The sequence below is a fragment of the Hemicordylus capensis genome, chromosome 6 (assembly GCF_027244095.1).
Source record: "Hemicordylus capensis ecotype Gifberg chromosome 6, rHemCap1.1.pri, whole genome shotgun sequence".
In the NCBI taxonomy this organism is placed as follows: domain Eukaryota; kingdom Metazoa; phylum Chordata; class Lepidosauria; order Squamata; family Cordylidae; genus Hemicordylus; species Hemicordylus capensis.
Window position 1 is genome coordinate 15,278,263 of NC_069662.1, and position 21,767 is coordinate 15,300,029.

The 21,767-nt window shown below is 46.3% G+C and overlaps 1 protein-coding gene across 5 annotated transcripts in view; it reads left to right on the forward strand.

Moving 5' to 3' along the window:
* The first annotated feature begins 52 nt into the window (after positions 1 to 52).
* Positions 53 to 21,767, forward strand: part of BCKDK (branched chain keto acid dehydrogenase kinase) — a 28,588-nt gene continuing 6,873 nt past the window's right edge. For 2 of the 5 annotated variants that reach the window (XM_053258784.1, XM_053258788.1), the window contains exons 1-9: positions 53 to 208; positions 9,951 to 10,017; positions 10,901 to 10,982; positions 11,928 to 12,143; positions 14,137 to 14,205; positions 19,297 to 19,407; positions 20,218 to 20,265; positions 20,688 to 20,807; positions 21,320 to 21,418. In XM_053258784.1, the coding sequence (XP_053114759.1) occupies positions 11,946 to 12,143; positions 14,137 to 14,205; positions 19,297 to 19,407; positions 20,218 to 20,265; positions 20,688 to 20,807; positions 21,320 to 21,418 (645 nt within the window). In that variant the 5' untranslated portion in view covers positions 53 to 208; positions 9,951 to 10,017; positions 10,901 to 10,982; positions 11,928 to 11,945. Of the gene's footprint in view, positions 209 to 333; positions 544 to 6,931; positions 7,038 to 9,950; positions 10,018 to 10,900; positions 10,983 to 11,927; positions 12,144 to 14,136; positions 14,206 to 19,296; positions 19,408 to 20,217; positions 20,266 to 20,687; positions 20,808 to 21,319; positions 21,419 to 21,767 lie in introns of those variants that run through there. The other 3 variants (XM_053258787.1, XM_053258785.1, XM_053258786.1) reach the window with 3 other exon arrangements.

The following is a 21,767-nucleotide window of genomic DNA, read 5'->3' on the forward strand; positions in this document are numbered from 1 at the left end:
GGTTTGGTAGTTCTGCCAATGCCCTTCATGCTCGGGAAAGCCTATCGGTGGGACTACATTTCCCAGCTGGCATTGCTCTCCTCTGCCTCCTTTGCAGACTGGCTGCCATCAGTCTACTCCGCTTGCCTCGCTTCTCCCCCTACCTCCAGGAGAAAGTGGCAGCTGGTTTAGTCCGGTCTCAGAGTGGAAGTTGCTGCAGTGCTTGGCGGTAAGGAATCTCCTCCGGAGCGTGTAAAATAGTCGATATCCCTGTCTCTGGGAGGAAGGAGGGCTTAGGTCATGTGCGCTAATCCCACCTCCGCGTTGAGGGTGCGGGCGATGGGTTGTAGGACTCCTGGGTCCTCTAGGAGGGAGCCGGGGGTGAGGGCGCCGGGGTTAGAGGAAGAAAGAATGGGAGGAAGGAGCCAGGATTCCCGACTCTCCCCACCACCACCACCACCACCCCCGGCATAGGGAAGAAAGAGTGTGATGCGTTGGGAGGGAGTCAGAGCAGCCGAGCGCGGAGGGAGCCGGGACTCCTGGGTTCCCTAGACTAGGACCGCAGTGAGTTGGAGAAGGAGGGAGGGAGATCGGATTCCTGGGAATATTTTCAATGCAGGGAAGAGTGTGGTGTGTTGGAATGGGCTCTCAGACTAGCAGCAGGTGTGGGTGCCAGCTAGGACTCCTGGGTTCTCTGCTAGGGAGGACTGGTGTCAGGAGGTGGGGCTGGGAGCCGTCGGGGGGTGGGGTTGAAGTAGGGGCCTTTGGGAGCTGCAACCCCTGTAGTCTATGGAAGAAGACTGAGGCTTATTGTGCAAAGGAACTAATAGCCCCTGTTTCTGGGCTTGCTGGTACGAGGGTATGTCAGATGCATTGTGCAAATGGAAGAGGAGTGATTGAAGGCCATAGGGCCAGGATTCCTTATCCTTGGCTCTATAATACCGCTTCTCTTCCTTCCCTGCCCTGCTCCCCACCTCTTTTTGCTTTGAAATCCCTGCCTCCCCTTCCCCTCCTTGCTATCCCTTCCCTGCTAACATTCAGGCTGTAAGCTTCTTGTGCAAACAGCTGCCATCTTTTGCCTGAGTTGCTCTGTAAAGCGTTGTGTGCTGGCATGGAACATATCAACGATGTTTTCCTAATAACAGGGAGATGTGGACTAGAATGAGCCTAGGAAATTAGAGCAGTCGTGATTTCCAGCAGGAGTCCACTAGGTTAAAGCAAGGGGACTCCGAGGCTCATGAAGGAATGGGCATCTGCTGGCGGAGACTGGCCCTGTTCATTTTCAGTGCTGAAGCTAGGACAAAGAGTGCTGAGCTAGGCTCAGGCTGGCAGCCAAGATGTCCTATGCTTGTTCCCTTTGCCTGCTTTAACCTGGGGAATGTAAACAGCTAAACTTGGCAAGGAAGAGGCAATTGTTCCAAAACTCTTGGCACAAGGCAGCAGTTTTTATAAATGCATGCTCAAAAAAGGTGAAAAGACAAAACAGATCTGTGATGGGGAGTTGCTTTTGAGGAGAGGTGTTTGCCCCACTTTTCTCCTCAAAGGCAGGTACCTGTCTGTCTTGCTTATGTTATTCTTATGTAAATCACTCTATGAAAATAATAACAGAATGAGTAATGCAGACTCATATGCTGAGACTGGCTACTTGCAAACAGTACATTGCAACACAACGGGTTTGTGTTTTATTTTGGAATGTCTTGATAATGCTGTTATGGGATTTTACAGTGGATTATTATGTTAAGACAGCGCCAACCAAATCAGATGATAAAGGACTACCAAATAACAACCTGAAATAATACAATGAAGCCGCAAATGCCACCATAGAAAAAATTGACAAACAGAAGCAAGTTTTCAAATTACCAGACTCGGAGCTTTACCAGTTGAACAACTTCCAGAGGAGCAACCCTGTACATCTGATGCAGCAGAAACAACAGAGTCTTGTGGCATTGTAAAGGCTAGCAGATTTATTTTAGCAGACGCTTTCATGGTCTAAATACACGTGCTAGTTTAAGAACAACTGAATAAGTGCAGTGGCCTTCAGATTGTGTTCCTTGGAGGGGACAACCCCTCCTTAGCAGGAGTTGTCAGCTCAGGAGCTCAGTGCTGATTTCAGGATATAGTCTGAGAGCACACAAGACCTTATTGAAGCTAAGCAGGTCTGGGTGTGGATGGTGTCTGGATGGGAGATCACCTGGAGATGCCATGGGTAATGTCTTAAATTCCTTCATGGAAGAAAGGAGGGAAAGAAATGTCATAACTAAAAAAACCAAAACTACAGTGGCAGATAAACTTTCCTTAAATACAGTTTATTCAGCGCAATCACATGTCATCCAAAATAGCTATAGGAGAATTCTGGGCAGCAACCCAGGCCTTATTGCTGTCCCTCATGGTGGCCACCTAGAAGGCACCCCAGAATGCTTTGTAACACCCTGAAGTTCCATGGCAGCCCTGGAGCTATTCCTTGACTGGCCAGTCAGTGTTGAAGAGGCTTCCCAGGAGACTAACTTCAGCCCTGTTCGCACATTATGTTAAACATATGTGTAATCTGCATGCAGTATATGGAGGTACAGACCTGTATGCACGTACAGTAGTACATTTCCAAACTGTGCCCTGCATTGAGAGGTCCTGTACCCTGGCTTACTTGTAAAATGAATGTATGCACAGCAATTCACACAAAAATGTGTGCATAAGAACAGCCCTGTGGGATCAGGCCCAAGGCTTATCTGGCTCAGCAACCTGTTTCCCCACAGTGGCCCACCAGATGCCTCCGAGAAGCCCACAGGCAAGAGGTGAAGGCATGCCCTCTCTCCTGCTGTTGCTCCTCTGCATCCGGTATTTAGAGGCATCCTGCCTCTGGGCCTGGAGGTAGGGATGTGGACAGATCTGTATGCACGTACCATAGTACATTTCTTAACTGTACAGTTAGGTACATTCATGGACCCTTACATAAATGTAAATGTACATTTCATAACCTCTATGGGCCTCCGAACCAGTTCGAAGGACCGCCAGTTTGAAGACGGGCGGGGTTGACTTTAAGGGCGGGGGAGGATACACACCCCTCCCTCCCCCGCCAGTGCTCCGTTAGCAAAGGGTCTGTTGGGGCAGCAGCGTACCTCCCTGCCACCCCTCTGCCTCGTTGGACCCTGTGTCACCAGAAGTGCCCAATGCGCCTACACACGCACGTCATGCTCACAAGCGTGCACTACATTTAATGTAGAGTCTGAATAGGGGCTTTTGAGAATCACTGATCTAGTGCATGGTTTTTGGACATGGATTTAGTGGACCACATACGCTTCTAGTCTTACATGCATAATGTCCCAATTTGCATTTCCACTTGTTTTAAAACAAGACCAATAGTGATGGGTTTTGCAGATTTGTTGTGAAGATGAGAGAGAAAAGGGAGGGGCTGTAGCTTAATGGTAGATTGACTGTTTTGCATACAGAAGGTCCAGGTTCAACCCCCGGCATCTCCAGGTAAGGGCTGGGAAAGACCACTCTCTGAAGGACTAAAGAGCCACTGTTTGTAGATAATGCTGACCAAGATTGGTCAATGATCTGACAAAGCACCTTCATATATTCATGTTCAGTGGTTTTAAAGCATTCTGCATATTTAAAGTAGTCAGTAGTTAAACAGTAACCACTGTGGCTACACTTCTTTATCTGTTAGCAGAGTGGCCAGTTAACCTTTATTTTTTAGCAAATGACTTATGTAGTACAGTGACCTGAAGTAAACTTGAGATTAGAGCAAATCATTCCGCTGAGAGGTGTGCTGTGCATGGGACTTCCTGGAGGTTAGGAATGGGAGGCCAGGTCAGAATCCTACCCAGTCCCTTGCTCTGCCTCCATCCAAATGCCCTTGAGCATTTCACAAGCAAGGCAAGATGATGATAGCCACCCTTTATTGTTTAGATCGTACAAAAACCCAAAACCTGCCCTCTGAAACATTGGGTATTTGCTTAAATATTCACCATAATAATTTAGCATTTATAGTGCTTTTTCCTCAAAGGGTTGAGAGATGCATGATCTCAATCACCTGTACAGCTTCCCTGTAATGTCAACCAGTATTTTTAGTCCTAAGCCACCCAGAAAATGCAACCCTCAACTGAATGTTGAGCTAGTGACTTCCCAGCTAATAGTTCATGTTCTTAATTCCAAGCTGTCCTCTGCATCCCTGTAATTTATGATTTAATGAACATAAGAACAACACTATTGGATCAGGCTGAAGGCCTATCTAGTCCAGCATCCTTTTTCACACAGTGGCCCACCAGATGCCTCTGAGAAGCCTACAGGCAAGGGATGAGGGCATGCCCTCTCTCCTGCTGTTGCTCCCCTGCAACTGTTATTTAGAGGTATCTTGCCTCTGAGGCTGGAGGTGGACTTCAGTCATCAGATTAGTAGCCATTGCCCCTTTTAAAGCCATCCAAGCTAGTAGCCATCACCACATTCCATGGCAGAGAATTCCATACATTATGCGCTGTGTAAAAAAGTGCTTCCTTTTTTCAGTCCTAAATTTCCCAGCCTTCAGTTTCACGGGATGACCCCTGGTTCAAGTGTTGTGAGAGATGGAGAACAATTTCCCTGTTTCCACTCTCTCTGCTTCATGCATAATTTTATACACCTTGATAATGTCTCCCCTTAGTCACCTCTTTTCTGAAGTAAAGAGCCCCAGATGCTGTAGCCTTGCCTCATAAGGAAGGTGGTCCAGGCCCCTGATCATCTTGGTTGCCCTCTACTGTACCTTTTCCAGTTCTATAATATCCTTTAAAATTTTTTTTTAAATTTAAATATCGAACAAGAAAAAAGACATTGTCCACTCTTGAGCTTCCAGCAGCTGCATATGGCATATTTCATATGACAATCCAAAATTTCACATTCACCCTTTAATAGTAATCTTTTCCCTCTCAATGAATATCACGAAAGGCAAAGATAGGATATGGGTAATATAGTAATTACATTATACACTAATACACTGCCCTCAGCCCTCACTTTTAAGAGAAACCGAATCTTGGATGTGGATGTAGACCCTGTGCTATATTGAAACTTATAAAAGGCTCCCAAATTGCCACAAATGTTTCATCTGAGTTATTCTGCAAATAAGCAGTAACCTCAGCCATCAAAGCATACTCCCATATCTTTACTAACCATTTGTCCAAAATCGGGATTATCTGTGACCGCCAGTTTGCAGCGTAAAGAATCCTAGCTGCTGCAATCATGTATAAGGATAGCTCAGTGTACTTAGTAGGTATAGAGAGTTTGGTCATATTTAACAGAAAAAGCTCCGTCAAGTAAGGAAAATTTATATTTAAAATTTGTTGCATCTTAGTGTGAATTTTTTTCCAAAATTGCTGTGCCTTACTGCAAGTCCACCATATGTGATTGAATGCCCCCACATGATTACAATATCCTTCTTAAGATACAGTGACCAAAACTATACACAGTACTCCAGATGTGGCTGCATCATAGATTTATAGAAGGGCATTATAATATTAGCATTTTAATTTTCAATCCCCTACCTAATGACTCCTAGCATGGAATTGGCCTTTTTCACAGCTGCCACACACTGAGACAAAACTTTCAATGAGATGTCTACCACGACCCCAAGATCTCTCTCCTGGTCAGTCACCAACAGCACAGACCCCATCAATGTATATGTGAAGTTGGGTTGTTGTTGTTTTTAAGTGTTTGACGTTGGGATGACAACAGACTGCTTATTTTCTCAGTACATGCATACAAAAAAAAAGTGTGTGCATACATGTTTAAGTGAATTGTGTGATTTACAGTCCTTATTGCCAGCCTTGTACTTTTGTGGGTAGACAAAATGGTAACTCTGAACATTGAAACTGAGTAGTTTGAAATCAGTCATTGCTTAATCCAGGGGCTCCCAGTCTTGGGTCAGTTTCCACTCCCCAGATGGTGTCAGACTACAACCCCCATCATCCCTAGTCAGCACTGTGGCTGAGGATGGTGGAGGTTGTCCTCCTGTATCATCTGGGGACAGACCCAAAACTGGGCATCAGTGGCTTAACCAGCCTGAGATTGAATGGGCAGTTATGGGGTGGGTGTGGGGCTGCTTTCATGTTCTGCTTCTGAGTTCCCCAGAGACATCTGGGTGGCTACTATTGCAAAACGGAGGATTTGGCTAGGCAGACGTCTGGTCTGCTGCATATTCTTAAAGGAAGATACTATAACCGTAAATATAAATCAAGAGACTTGCTTCTGCAATTTGGGAATAACTAAAACAAATTTGGGGTTGGGTTCCTTCTTTCTTCTTCTTCTTCTTCTTCTTCTTCTTCTTCCATAGAAAGGTTTAAAATCCTTTAAGAAAATGGATTTTAACCTGTTGTTTAGGAACACATGTAGAAAGCCTTTCCCTTTCTCTCAGTAAAGTTCAAAATGTGAGGCAGGGAAACTTAGTAGGTGAAGGTCCAGAATATAAACAGCCCTGTCTGTGTACTTAGAAGGAAGTCTCTCTCTCTCTGATTTAAATGGGGCTCAGTCCTGAGTAATTTGTTTAGGATTGCATCCTTCTGGAAATCTATCCTTTTAAACTTCCTTTTTGAAATGAAAACATGTGGCTTCTGCTCTTCTGGCTTGTTTCCAACGGCTTCTGGTTTCGTGTAGCTTCTTGAGCTCCCTTCTGTGTGGTGTTACCTGCTCTTTTTCTGCACCAGTTTCCAAATGGCTGGTTGTTGCTAATGAGAAACAAGCCCAGTTTCGGGGGGCAGGGGGGGAGGCGTCGATCCGAGTGGGATGAGCACCCCCCCCCCCAATCTGTGCTGTTCCAAAAGGTTAATGGTTGTCCTGGAGCCTCCCAGGGCCTGTTCTCCAGGCTCTGTCTTGGTTCTGCTCCCTTCCCCTCCCTTCTGGTTTTGGCTGCTGGGGTGAAATGAGGTCGGAGGCTGAGGGAGGGGCCGGCTGTGTGTGCTTATGCACACTTTGCCAAGAGCCAAAAGGCTCTGGAGACAGCAGCCAGACAAACAGGGCCCCGGCGTTCCGGCTTCTGCTGCATGGTCTGTCCGGAACCGGCTTGAAAAAACTCCAAGCTACTTGGGTGAGAGGTGGGTCAAATGTGTTCGGGGGCCTCCGGGAGACCCTACTACGCCCCCTTCCTCCCGGAGTGGACCTGGAGCGGAGCTTGGGAGTCCTGCCTTCCAGTTCTTCAAGGCCTCGCTCCACTTTCAGAGCTGGAAATAGAACCCAGGAGTCCTTGGTCAAGGCCTCTCTTGTTTTAAACCCCTGAAGAACAAGGACTTCTGGTTGTTGGCCTTCATCCACTAGGCCTCTCTGCCATCTCCATCTTATGGCAGGGCCCAGGAGTCCTGGCTTCTAGCCTCCCTTGCTTTTAGTCCCCAGAAAACCCAGGGATCTTGGGGTTGTGTGTAATTAACCTTCCAGTCTCTCTGCCATTACAAACCTGAGTCCTGGCTGGCAGGGTCTCTCTGTTTTGCACCAGGGTCCTGTTCTCACTGAGGTGGTTCAGCTGTGTCTGAGCTGTGTTACTTTAGACTGCAGGCTTGTGTGTTTACATGCTCCTCTAAAAATATCCCTGGACATAGAAAACTAGCCTAATTGGGTATATGGCTGGACTCGAACTCCTCTCCCTGACAGCCAGTTTTCTATGTGGAGGTTTCTAATGTTATAGCAGCTCAATCATGTGAACACCCACCCCCGCATATGCCCTATGTTCAGGTTGAAATTGGTCCTAGGTTTTGGCTGCACTGTTGCTTTCTTTTCTCCCCATCTTCCTTTCTTGTATTCCTGCCAGATGAAAATATATAGTTTTTCCTTTCCACTGTGGTATGAAAGAGGTGCAAGGCCCGGTCTGTGTCTCTTTCTGCCTCCTGTTTTCCCTTGCACGTTTCTCTGGAGCCAGAAATCTTAGTGGCAGAGAAGATGGTGCACTAAAAGGGAGAATCCCCTTGACAGTTGTAGCTACTACTGCTACGATGAATATTTATATACCACTCTTCAATCAAAGTTATCAAAGTGGCTTGCATAGAAAAAGAAATAATACATCAAGAAGATGGTCCCTTGTCCCCAAAGGGCTCACAATCTAAAAAGAAACCTAGGGCAGATACCAGCAGCAGCCACTGGAGGGAGCCACTGGCACTTGATGGCAGCTGTTTGGAACTGAGGTCTAGTGGTTAGAGCAAGGAGGTTTTCTCCCCATTTGCAGGATATTAGTGAAATGTAGTGGTTAGACTTAGAGTGAGGGGTTTGGGAACCAGGACTCCTGGAATGTCTTGGAGAATAGTAGTGATGGATCTGGGAGAATGATGTTTTTTTTCATATGCTCTTTCCAGGCAGGCAGGGTTAGCAGTATAGCTTTTTCAGTGATGGTCCCTCTGAATGGGACCTATTAGAAATCTAGGAATCCAGGGGAATTTCTGTTTTGTTTTGTTTTTGTTTTTTTTTTTAAATCCTTGTGGAAATATGAGGCGTTGAGGGGAGGGATAGACATTTTAGAAATAAATGCAATTCCATGCATGTGATATTAAACCCAGCATGCCCACTCTCCAGTAAAGTCTGAATACCTGGAGTGCAGGTAAGAGGAGAAGATCGGGTGGGCAGAGTAAAAGACCTGGGTGGATGGATGAGTGGTGTAGCGGGGAGAGAGGATTCCTAGATTTTATCCCTAGTCCTCCACTCATGTAATCTTTTATATAAGCAGAGCAAAAATACAAGCCACAAACCGCTCTTAATAGAAAAGAACCAAGTATATATGATACATCAAATGACAATTGTTCAAATACAGAGATTGTGCCTACCTTAGTAAACAGAGAATGTACCATACACATCTAATTCTGTTACACATTGACCAAACTAAGAGAAGCTAGAGCACAGAATCGGTTACTGTCAAAGGTTCCTGATTTTATATATTTGATGACATTTTAGACTTTGTTTCCGTTATTGTTTTCTCTTTTTACTGTGTATATTCTGTGTATATTGATGTTTGATCTAAGATTGTAAATAAACAATAACAACCTCTAAATTCAAATTATATCTGTTCTTCTCAAAGATCATAAAAGTGCCCCATTCCAAAGCAAATGAAGACCCTCTGTGTGTGGGGTTTCTGCTTAAAAGTATGACTTTTTGGATGCCGGGGGGGGGTGGGGACCAGCTCAGTCATTGGTATTCTCACTGGTGGTGTTTTTGTTTTAGACCTTTTCTGATTGGTAAAGGGGTAGCCAGCCTTTCCAGCTGTTGTAGGACTAGAACTCCCATCACTTATGCTGCAGGGATGATGGAAATTGTAGTACAGCAACCAATGGAGCATCTAGTCTAGGCCCATCTAGTCCAGCATCCTGTTTCACACAGTGGCCCACCAGATGCCCCTGGGAAGCCCACAAGCAGGAGTTGAGGGCATGCCTTGTTTTAATAATTTTGTACTATTGTTTTTATTGTCATGTATTTTAATTTGTGACTTTTAAATTTTTTAAATTTTGTACACTGCCTAGAGATGTACATATCAGGCAGTATAAAAATATGATACACACACACACACATACATATATATATATATATATATATAGAGAGAGAGAGAGAGAGAGAGAGAGAGAGAGAGAGAGAGAGAGAGTTCAGTTTCCACAAGGACAGGAGCCATATTCGGATAACTTCATGAAGGAGAGGTCTATCATTGGCTACTAGTCGGAGGGCTAAAGGCCACGTCCAGTCTCAAAGGCAGGATGCCTCTGAGTACCAGTTGCAGGGGAGTAACAGCAGGAGAAAGGGCATGCCCTCAACTCCTGCCTGTAGGCTTCCAGTGGCATCTGGTGGGCCACTGTGTGAAACGGGATGCTGGACTAGATGGGCTTCCTTGGGCCTGATCCCGCAGGGCTGTTCTTATGTTCTTAATATATAACATGTGTATCGGGTCCTTTATTCCAGCACTGAATAGGTTGAAATTTTCCCCTCCGTCATCAAACACCTTTATGTTCACTGAATTTTCCTTCCACTTCTGCCCCTTTTAGATGGAAACGGAACTATCCCTCCTTGCAGAGCGAGGAAGTTGGCATAAAATGACCAAGTTCACTTGAGGTAAGCAAGTTTCTGCAAGCTCTTCACTGGATTTGAATGAAATATTGCTCTTCGCCGTCCCCATTACCTTCAAGGCATGTCAAATTTATATTCACAAATTTTATATGCTGGACTTTGGATTAGAAAAACCAATTGGTGTATAGGTCTGCATAAGAGAGGACAGTGCTGTGAATTTTAATTTAAGAATGTATATGCTGCCCCTCAGTCAAAATATTTCCAGACTGGCTTTCAAGTGAAAATAATAACATAACGATATGAAACGGCTATAGATATAGATATCTTTGTCACCTTGAGGGGACATTGCCGATTCACTGTTTGGAAGACCGGATTGATGCAACCATGGTATTTGAGGTCTGCTTGGATCACATTGGCTCATAATCAGAAGAAGGCCTCTTGGAATGCTCCGGCATTCCACATGGCTTTTGCTGCAAGGTGATTGGAGGGAGGAGAAAATTGCCCCACACTGAGAGAGAAACGGTTGTCTCATTGATGCAGAGTGTCAGATCTATCTGGAGTTGTCAAGGCTTGAAGGAAGGTGTGTCTCTGTCCCTGGTCTAGGGCCCTCTTTCCCCCTTTTTTAAAATTTAAAATGTGCACTAGATCTATAGGAGCTGGAACACCTTTGGCTGGCTCACACCCAACTATTCTTCACTATTTATTTAGCACATTTTAATGCTGCCTATAACCAGGTCTCAAGGGGATTCGCTTGATGATATGCATGAATGAATGCATATCTCACACCAGACGGAACTCGCATTTAACCTTACATTATCTCAAATGTCATGCTTCTCAGTGGTGTCAGTTGACATGTTGAGCTTCTGGTGTCCAATAATCCAGTGGTGTAGGTGTACGTATGAACTAGGCCTTTGTTTTCCCTCATTAGGGAATGCACGAAGCCCTTCTAGAGGGGATAGTACCCAAACCTGGGGGAAGAAGAAACAGTGCTGTGACTTGTCAACTTAGGAGTAAGTATGTGATATTGCTGATATGGGGGTGGGCAGGATGGGGTTTCCCTGTCATTGAGAGAGCACCATGGCTACACCGGCATGGTGTAGTGGCTAGAGTGCTGGACTAGGAACGGGAAGACCCGAGTTCGAACCCCCATTCAGCCATGATACTAGCTGGGTGACTCTGGGCCAGTCACTTCTCTCTCAGCCTAACCTACTTCACAGGGTTGTTGTGAGGAGAAACCCAAGTATGTAGTACACTGCTCTGGGCTCCCTGGAGGAAGAGCTGGATATAAAATTAATAATAATAATAATAATAATAATAATAGCAGCTTTACTGGGAACAGCCTATATTCTGCAACGATATCTATAACAGCAACAACATTGACAATAAAATTCAGCCATCCCAGGTCCTTGGGAAGGACTCGATGTCTGGATAAAACAAACCAGTCAATAACACCTGTCTGACTGTGTAAATAAGTAAATAAATAAATAATAATTATTATAATATAATAAATCCGCCCTCAGCCTCATCCCTCGGCTATAGGGAAGGTTTTAATTTCCTGCTCTGTTTATGTAGACCCTCTAGTTACTATCTGTTTCACTCCCAAAGCTACTAGAAAATTAATGCCCTTGATTGGAAAGTTGGGCTCCGATTTTAAGGGAACCACATTTCCGGATGAGTGTGGGGAGAAACTGCCATGCTCTTTGCTCCTTTTTAATTTCAGTGGGGTGTGTGCTGTGCCCCATGGATCAGATGTTTCAATCCTTCCCTCTGATGACCTTAATGGTGCCCCCAACCTACCATCTGTGGTAGATCAGGGCTGTGTGTAACTCCCAGGGCTGTCTTCTGATGTTGGGCAGCCAGATGACTCAAGCCGAGTGCAGCTGCATTCAGATTTACACCCCACGTGCAGCTTGTAGCCCCACTGCTCTAGCACTTTCCTCCTGCCTTGTCTCTAGGTGTCTGCAGAAGAGAGAATGATGTGGAAAACACTGCTGATGGTGGAGCTAGGGGGAGCTGGGAGCCGGGGTCCCTCCGTGCTCCCGCTCTTTCCTCTCGCCCGCCGATACCGGTCCTCTTCAGCCATTGACCAGCACCACGAACTGGCCCGCGAGCGATCCAAGACGGTGACCTCCTTCTATAACCAGTCAGCCATTGACATAGCAGCTGAGAAGGTGAGCATCGCTTTCCCACTCATGGTTCAAATTTAACGTGCAGTAAGCGCCATGGAGTAGGGCAGTGCTCCTGTTTCTCAACCTCTACCTCTCCATCCAGGCAGGTTTTGGCTGGCCCATAATGAGTGCCATAGGCTGTGAGCCAGGAGCCGCATGTCTAGGCTCTATCAGGTGGTGCTCCTTGGCACCTGGAGGAGCGTTCTCCTGGGACTGAAAGCCTCGAGGAGGAGCAGTATGTGAAGGACAGGTCTGAGCAGGCAGACTGCATTCCTTAGTGTTTTTTTCCCTGGCCTAGATCAGAAACGGATAGATGCTCTACAATGCAGGCTCATGTGCATTGAGTGTGGCGTTGCCCGCACTCTTTTGGTACCCATGGGGAAAAGGGAGGGTGGGCTGGAAAGCAGTCTGTGCTGTTCCATCAGAAACTGCCGTCTGCGTCTTCCTTCTTGAGCAGAACTATCATTTGGCTCTTGGGTCCATTTCGCTAATCACCACCGTTTAATGAGATCCCCAAACAACTTGGCACGAGCTCTGGAGAGACAGTCCACAACATTGGCTGTGGGAGAACAGAGGCCCCATCTCCCTCCTGCCATCTGGAGCCTTCCCTGGTGAAAAAGCTGGTTAATTAAATAAGCCATTCATTTGTCATTATTCCTTAGCCTTTAGCATATTATCCGCTATCGTTTTTGTCGGAAACCCATGTACAACTCTTAACGTGTGGTCGCTTGAATGTGGTTCCTGTTTTAGGTGCGGGGTAGGCAGATGGCAGCCATTTATTACTGGAGAAATAATGTCTGCCGGGTTGCCAACTTTTTTCTGACACGACTTCTGTGCCTTTAAAAGCTGGATGACAGGCAGAAATGTATCAGGTGCAGCTTTTCGTGTCATAGCACCTCTGTGCTGGGGAAAAGCAGCAGCTGTTTTATCCCTGTCTGGTATATGGGTCTGCATGAACCGAGGTCCATGGCCAGTCCGAATACGGACTGACCTGCAGATCTGCAAACTGGTTCGTTGTGGTTCAGCCAAACTGTGAACCGGTTTGGTGGTTCAAGGGGGGGGGGGGAGGCAGCAACGAGGCACCTTTAAAAGTAAGTAAGTGGGTCCTTACCTGCGTGACCGCCGCTCCAGGGGGCTTCCTGCTGTGGCAGCACACCCCCCAGCACCCCGCCCTTGGCAGTGGCACACACCTGGCCAGGTGCGTGGCCAGCATGTGCGGAGGCCAAGTGTGTGCCACCACTGCGTGCAGCCTTCTGTGGGGAGCACTGCTGCAGCAGGAATCTGCCTGGAGCAGCGGTCACACAGGTAAGGACCTGCTTGCTTGCTTTTAAAGGTGCCGCTTGCCGCCACCAGCACACTCGAACCGCCAAAGCAGTTCGTGCTTCGTCCAAATCGGAACAAACTGGTTCGCAGACCAGTGGACTGGTCTGAATTCGGACTGGTGCAGGAACCTTGGTTCATGCGCACCCCTTGTCTGCCATGCAGTTCTTAAAGGCCCAAAAGTTCTGGGGAAAGGTCTTGTGTGGGTGGGTGTTTTTTACTGCTTCTGACTGTCGTGGCAAGGAGGAAAGAGCCCTGAAGTCCTGCCTTCCAGAAATCTTGGTTGCCCCCTTTTTCCTCCCCTCACTCTGACTCCTGGGATTGCATCATAGATGCTAATCCTAATCTCTCTGTGTGTGGGTGGGCAACGAAGGTGGAAGGAAGGTATGGAAGAGTGGAAAGGTGGCCCTACATCCTGGTCACCAGCAAGATGGGGCTTCTCAGCAGGAAATCGGGTGGGTCTGACTTCTAATAATCTCCATTTTGGGATATGTATGGAGACCATCTTTAAGGAATTGTGGGTTTGGAGAAGGGCTGGCTTTCACACTACAGGAAAGGCAGGAGCGCAGGAAGTGATTTGTGGCTGGAAATGCTCAGTTCTAGTTCTGTTCTCCATGTTGCTTTTTGGGGGTGGTCTGGAAGCTCTGTTTGACGTTGCTCTCCATCTTCTTCCCAGGCCTCTGTGAGGTTGACGCCCACCACCATGTTGTATTCCGGCCGTTCTCAGGATGGGAGTCACCTGCTGGTAGGTGTGAGATTAACAGCAACCTTCAAATGGTTAAGAACTGCAGCTTGCCCTGGATACTAGCCTCATTCTTTCTTTCCACTGCTCTTAATTAATAGGCATTATTATTATTACTGAAACGTCCTCAGAGCTGGGAACAGAATCCAAGATTTCTGACTTCTGGGCTGGTTTTCTAAGTGCCAGAATTGAAAGGGAGGCAGATGTGAAATCCCTTACCTGCGGTCTGAAACAGTATAGTCTAGGGCAGTGTTTCTCAACGTGTGGGTCCCCAGATGTTATTGGACTCCAACTCCCATAATCCCCAGCCTCAGTGGCCTTTGGTTGGGAATTATGGGAGTTGAAGTCCAGTTACATCTGGGGACCCACACGTTGAGAATCCCTGGTCTAGGGGAAGTCTGCCCCCTGTGATTCTGCTGCATCTAGAGAATGCAGATGTGCTGTGTTGAATGAAGTGCAGCCCTTTTTTGATCCTGTGCAACCTCAACATCCGCATGGTATCTACGGCTGCTTATTGTAAAGTGCACAGCCTTATTGTAAAGCTCTGCACAGAGCAAGTGAAGCTGAATACATCGTATGTCAGCTTTATACATGCAGGGGGAGTTTGACATGAGGGTTGTTTTCTTTAAAGACATGACTCCCCTCCCCACGCATGTACATTCCGAGATGGTACATTCCCATGCAAGGAGCTGTCCTATGTGTGGAGCTATGTATTTGAACAGCCTTCTGGTCAGGGACTGTGCCACACACTGTTCTGGACAACATCAAGCAATCTGACATTTGGGTAACATTTGGAACGGTCATGACCTCCTAACCTGCACCACAGGATGGGTGTGAGGATAAACCAGGTGGATGAGAGGGACAGTGTTCACTGAGCTCTTAGGAGGAAGAGCAGGGGGGGAAACACAATTAAATAATGTTATTCTCCCAAGAAGCCCTGGGCATTATGGAGTCCTAGAGATGACTGGGACAGAGAATCCAGCTGGGCCAACCTTCTTGAGCAAGGCTGGGTCTTTCACACACCAGACGCTCAGAGTCAAAAAGAAACATCCATGATGCTGTGAGAGGCCTGGGTATCTCTAAAGGTTTTTTTAAATGATTGCAGCCAAAGTTCCTTTTGGGAGGCCATTACAGTTAAACAAGTTCCAAAGGAAACTCAGGAGGTTAGTGCAGATGGGCCTTTGAACCTCGCAATTCAGAATTCCAGTGCCCTACTAATGGCGCAGCGGGGAAATGACTGGACTAGCAAGCCAGAGGTTGCCGGTTCGAATCCCCACTGGTATGTTTCCCAGACTATGGGATAAGACTATGGGAAACACCTATATCGGGCAGCAGCGATATAAGAAGATGCTGAAAGGCATCATCTCGTACTGCATGGGAGATGGTAATGGTAAACCCCTCCTGTATTCTACCAAAGACAACTACTGAGCTCTGTGGTCACCAGGAGTCGACACCAACTCAACGGCACACTTTGCTTTGCTTTAGTTGCTGAAAACTTCGTTCTTAGAGTAACTTAGAGCCTGCTGTTCTCCCCACTGCCACCAGTCCAATAAGTCTTACCCTGTTCTCACTGCCATCCTAATATTTTTTTTGAAAAGCCTAATTAAGCGGTCTCCTCCTTGCTTTGTGTGAGGTCATGCTAAGCTGCCAATTTTGCCAGGAGATTAGAGCAGGGGATTTTGCCAGCTGCCGATTTTGCCAGCAAGCTTCGTGCCACCTTGACTTGTCTCCCTAGAGATATGTCTCACTACATATATTGGCACAGAAATGCCTGCTTCATTACTTTTCTAGGAACTGGGGACTCCACCCTTGTATGTCTGCTGCAGCAAGAGCAGAGCCAAACTGTGGGCCCAAGCAACCAGCTTACCCACAATAGCTCCAGGGCCCCACCTGGAATATGCAGATCCATTCCTGCTTCAGAGCAAGAATTTCCCTCTTCCGTTGCTCCACAATATTAAAACTGTATCCAGAGCAACCTCCAGTGACTCAGTCCTTGTTGCCTCCCTGAATACCCCTAGGGGAAGAGTTCCATTGTGTCTATGCTTGTAAGTTTGGTACGCGACACTCTTAAGGAGATGTGGGTTCTTCTTGGGTGCCATCACAGCCCACATGGCCAGTTCTAACTGGAGCTGTTTATCTTTGTGTGCAATGCAATCTTCAGAAACAAAAGCCACAAAAACATTCTTGCCTACCTGCCTGCACTTATTTGTCTGAAAGGACAAGAGAATAGACGCCCTTCCCCTGCCTCATCACTTGAAGGCAATTCTTAGTTGGATTAGGTGACCACATGAATGGCTGTGTATAAGCCTGCCTGACTATTGTGGAATAGTGGTTAAGGACATGGACTATGAGCAGGGAGGTCCCCCACTCTTATCTCTGCTCAGTGGTCTTAATCAAGCCACTCTCTCTTGGCCCCACTTCTCCTCCCAGTTTGTAATGGGTGAGGGTGCTAAAGCCTCCGTACCTTACAGAGCTGTCGTGAGGTTTAGTGAGACTGTGAAATGCTCTGAGCAGATCTCTTTTGTAGCGGTTATGTTATTGTTGGCGTAATCTAAAGTGAGGAGGAGTCCATATACCAAATTTTACTTATCACATGCATGCATACTTTTTTTCTTCTGGAGAGACCAGGGATGTGTATGTAGCTTTAAAAAAATAAAATAAAACAGAATTACAACGCTAAACAATATAGATCCAGACACAAACAGCAAAACATAATACAAGAAACCTCAATCCATCCACACTCTAAAATTGTCTTTGGTAGGAAAACAACTGTAGTTTTCCCTATTAGTGTAAAGAATAAAATCTGATCAAATTATATAAAAAGAATATAATATTAAAAAGAATTATTTGTAGTCTGGTTTGCATGGGACCAAATAATATGGGTTAGCTTTTCCGAGATCGTGATATGCCATAGGTTCTTGTACCAGATGTCCATCGACAAGGTTTGGTTTTTCCAGTGTTTGGCTATATTTGGCTATAACTAACCTGGCAGCAGTTACCATAAACACAATTAATTTTTTGGATGGCACATCTGTATTGACCCCAGAGAATACATTTACTAACGCCAGCTGGGGGCATAATCCTGTTTTCTGGTTTGTAATTCTGCACATCTCCATGAAAACCTCTGTCCAAAAGGATCAGACCTAGGACAGGTCCACCCAAGATGAAAATAGGTCCCCTTCATCTCACAACCACTTCAGCAAAGCAGAGAGCAGTCTTCTTGGATGTGTGATGTTTTTTACTGGGGTCAGGTACCGCCTATGGAAAACCTTGAGAAGGTCATCCTTAATTTGGGCTGAAGAGAAAGTAACTGGCTTCCATTTCCATATGTCCAACCACTCCTGCTCTTTGATTTCCTGTTGGAAGTCATTTTCCCGAGATGTTTTAAGGCTAGGCAGTGGGTTAAATGTATGGTTTATAATCAAATCATATAATTTTGAAACCACACTTTTGAGGGTGTCCGGGGCTTCCAAAACCAGTATTTCAAATCTTGTTAGTTGTCTATTAACTTGTGCTATTATTTCTGGCGTAGAAATAAAGTATCTGAACTGTAAAAAATGTAACCATCTGCAGTGCAGTGGCCCCCAAATTTTCCCTATAGCTTCTAGGTCAATAGGATTTCCTCACTGGTAAAGGTCACTTAATCTGGCAACTTCCAGATCAGCAGCTTCCATCAGTCGAGGCGATGTAAACAATCCATCAAATTTAGGGTGGCAAAAATTGGAATGAGAGGGGAATATGGGGGCGCTAAACTTTCATGCCATCTTGCCCAACCTTGAAAGTGGCACTCAGAAAAGGATTGTCTGTTGTTTTAAACTTAATAATCCAATCTGGTAATAGAGGCAAACTCTTAACTCTAGAAGAGTATTGATCAGAAGCTTCCATCTTAATCTCAACATCGGTCAGCCTCTGTAAGATGGTTTGGAGGTGAAAAGCCTCATAATAGGCAGGTAGGTATGGAATTCCTATTCTACCATTAGCTGTTTTTTGTGTAAAGAATGCGACAGCTAAGTCTCGGTTTCTTGTTAGCGTGAATAAAAGAAATAAAAAATCTTTGCCATCTCTGCAGGGTGTTAGCAGATATAGTAACTGGCAAGACTTGAAACAAAAACAATAATTTAGGTAGTAGATACATTTTAAGTGCTGCTACTTGCCCCAGCCAGGAGCGGTTAACCTCTTTCTATATCTGAATTTCAGTTTTGCTAGATTTTAATACTGGAGTGAAATTCAAATGTTTGAGATTTGTGAGATTCTTGGAAATGTGCACCCAAGTAGCGAATATTTTTAGAAACTTTGATAATAACCAAGGATTTAATTATGCCCTTTTGAGACTTGGAGCTGAGCCCAGTACCCAACACTTCTGATTTAGAGAGATTTATTTTTAATCCTGCTACTTTTTCAGAATTAAACAACTCATCCTGTATAGATGAGACAGCCCGTAAGGGATGTGATAATATTAAGGCAATATTGTCGGCGTATAAGCTGATCGTGTGTATGTAGCATTCTCAGATGGTGTCCTGTCCACACCTGCTTCGCCTCAGCAAGTTGTTGTCTCAGAGGCCTTTGTGCCCGGCCTTCTAGTTCAAGACAAGGCTGTCCTGCACATCGGCCCATGTGATCTAGAGCAGGGATTCTCAACATGTGGGTCCCCAGATGTAATTGGACTTCAACTCCCATAATTCCCAACCAAAGGCCACCGGGGCTGGGGATTATGGGAATTGAAGTCCAATAACATCTGGGGACCCACACGTTGAGAAACCCTGATCTAGAGTACAGCATGCCACCGGTGAAGAACAGGTGCCCTGCAGAGGATGCCGCTTAAGAGCAGGAAGTGGGGGAACACGTCAAAGAGGCAGATAGCCAGTTTGATCTTGCAGCGAGGGCTAGGGATCCCTCTATGAGGCCAAATATGGTGACTCCCCAGCTGTCTCCCCCAGTTACTTAGCAAGGCCATACGTTTCCCCAAAAACTGAGGACAAACTAAGCAGTCCTCTCTGATGTGGTCCATGGCAACCCCTAATCCTTGCCAAAATGCTAATAATTTCTGGCCTTCAAGGCTGCACAGTCAACTTCAAGTACTTGTGTGTGTTCCAGAAAAGTGCCCGCTACCTGCACCACGAACTGCCCGTCCGCATCGCTCACCGGATCAAAGGCTTTCGGAGCCTGCCCTTCATTATCGGCTGCAACCCTACCATTCTCCACGTGGTATGTATGCCCGAGGTGGGTGGGAAGCACCCAAAGAGTTAACCAAGCCCCTGGGAACGGTGTTGGAATTCAGTGAAGCTGCCAAGGCCCTCGGGGCAACTTGCAGTCAGGTATAACCATAAAGCAGCGCAACTGTTGTGTGAACAAAGACCACAGATCTTGCCAGCAAGAAGGAGCCTCCTTGCTTACAACACACACCACTGGTTTCCTCCCCACATCTAGAATGGGAATGAGGACCCAGGAATCTTGATTCCCAGCTCCCTTTCCTTTACTGTATCAGATCCCACTAGAGTTGCCCAGTGGTTAGGAGAATCAGCTGTGAGCCTTGATGTGGCTGGTTCAAAGCTCAACTTGGCCATGGCTAGTTCTAGACAAGCCACTCTTTCAGCCCCCATCTCTGTAATGGTGATACTGTTTTATAACGGCCCAGTAAAGAAGGCCAGTAAGAATTGCTGAGATGATTATGTGAAGTACTTTTTAAAAGTACTCTCTAGATCAGGAATTCCCACCCTGTGGTTCTCCAGATGTTGCTGAACCACAACGCTTCTCATCATCAATACATTGTGGCTGGGGATGATGGGAGTTGTAGTTCAGCACCATCTGGAGTGCCACAGGGTGGGAACCCTTGCCCTGGACTTTAGGTATCTTACTCTGCCCGGAGATGACTGGAATCCAGGCTTTGCCTCTTGCTTTTAACCTATTATGTCCCACACCCTTCTCAGTAGCTAGCAAGAGGGTTTAGCACCAAATGGTTTTGGCGTCTGTACCTCTCTTCTGATCAATTTATTTCTGTCCCCTTTGCTTCCTTAGCATGAGCTTTACATTCGAGCCTTCCAGAAACTGAGTGAATTTCCCCCAGTAAGTATGTGCTGGATCTTGGACACCAAGGGTTAAAAGTGTGTTGAGAGTTAAGCTCCTAAGAGGGCACAAAACTGTGACGGAATAGCCCAGTGAGTAAAGAGCAGAGATGGCAGGCATGGTAGCACACACCACAGTGCTCTTTCTAGCCTGGGTCTGTTACATCAGGACCAAGGAGCAGCAGCAGCAGCAGCAGCGTGTTGAGTTTAGAGTAAGTGGGCAAGGTCAGATTCCCCCTCAAAGGCTATGAATGCTGCATTTGGAGCTTTATGACTCCTGATACAGCCTTTGGGTTTCTTACTTGTGGGATGGAATAGCTTCATCGTGTGTGCACATGCTCTCTCTCTCTCTTCTCTACTCCAACCTGCCATTCCTTTAAAGATGACCTTTCTCCTCTCTCCCTTTCCCATCCCTCTTTGCAGATCAAGGACCAAGATTCAGAGGCCCAGTACTGCAAACTAGTCCGTCAGCTTCTAGACGACCACAAGGATGTGGTGACTCTGCTGGCTGAGGGCTTGCGGGAATGTCGCAAGCATATACAGGTACTCTGAGGCTGACTCTCCCCCTTGAGAAGCTCTGGGTTGGGGTCTGTGGCGGGGAAGTCTGCGGTGGTTCAAGGCCTGCTGTGGGTCTGAGGAGCACCGCGAATTGTGAGAGGAGTAGGTGGGCAGAAGGCCAGGGCTTCTAGGAAAGGCATGGGTTTAGCAGGGGATCCCACAACTTCTGGGATCTTTCCCCATCTCTGCCCCAGGTTCTGAGTATAGCCTTGCTCATGTCCCTTAACCTTTGGTATCATTTACCGTTTCCAATCCCTGCAGTTAGTTAAGACAGGTGATGTGGGGCGGTCAATCCAATTTCAAATTGGGGAGTGGGGAGAGGATAAAATCACATCCCTCTTTGCCCCTTTGTACCCTAACCTCTCAGATGCCCTGCAAAGATCCACTTCTTCCACTCCTCTTTCATCCAGAGAGCTGTTTCCTTGGTGGCTGTTGCATCCCCTTGTGGGACCCTGGTTTTATTCGGCAGGCTGTTCACTTTCCGGTTGCTTTCCCAGGACGAGAAGCTGATCCAGTCCTTTCTGGACAAGACCCTCACCTCCCGTCTGGGTATCCGGATGCTGGCCACTCACCACCTTGCCTTGCATGAGGACAAGGTACCACCTTTCAACTTTTCTTGAACTGGGCTGAGTGTGTGTGTGTGTGTGTGTGTGTGTGTGTAAGGCTGTCATAGGTGTGTGTGTGTGTGTTACAGCTAGGTAAGACACACACACACACACACACACACACACACACACACACACACACACTTTCCATGAAACGTGTGTATGCCATATTAAAAACAATCTTTTCCTAGCTGATGAACAAGAATAAAAACAATAAAACAATGAATTATATATATGAAAAAGAGATTAACAGAAGTGTAATGTGTAATATTTTGGACATTATATTTCTGTTTGTTAATCAGTGAATGTGTAAAATTCCTTTTGAATAACAGCATCCTTC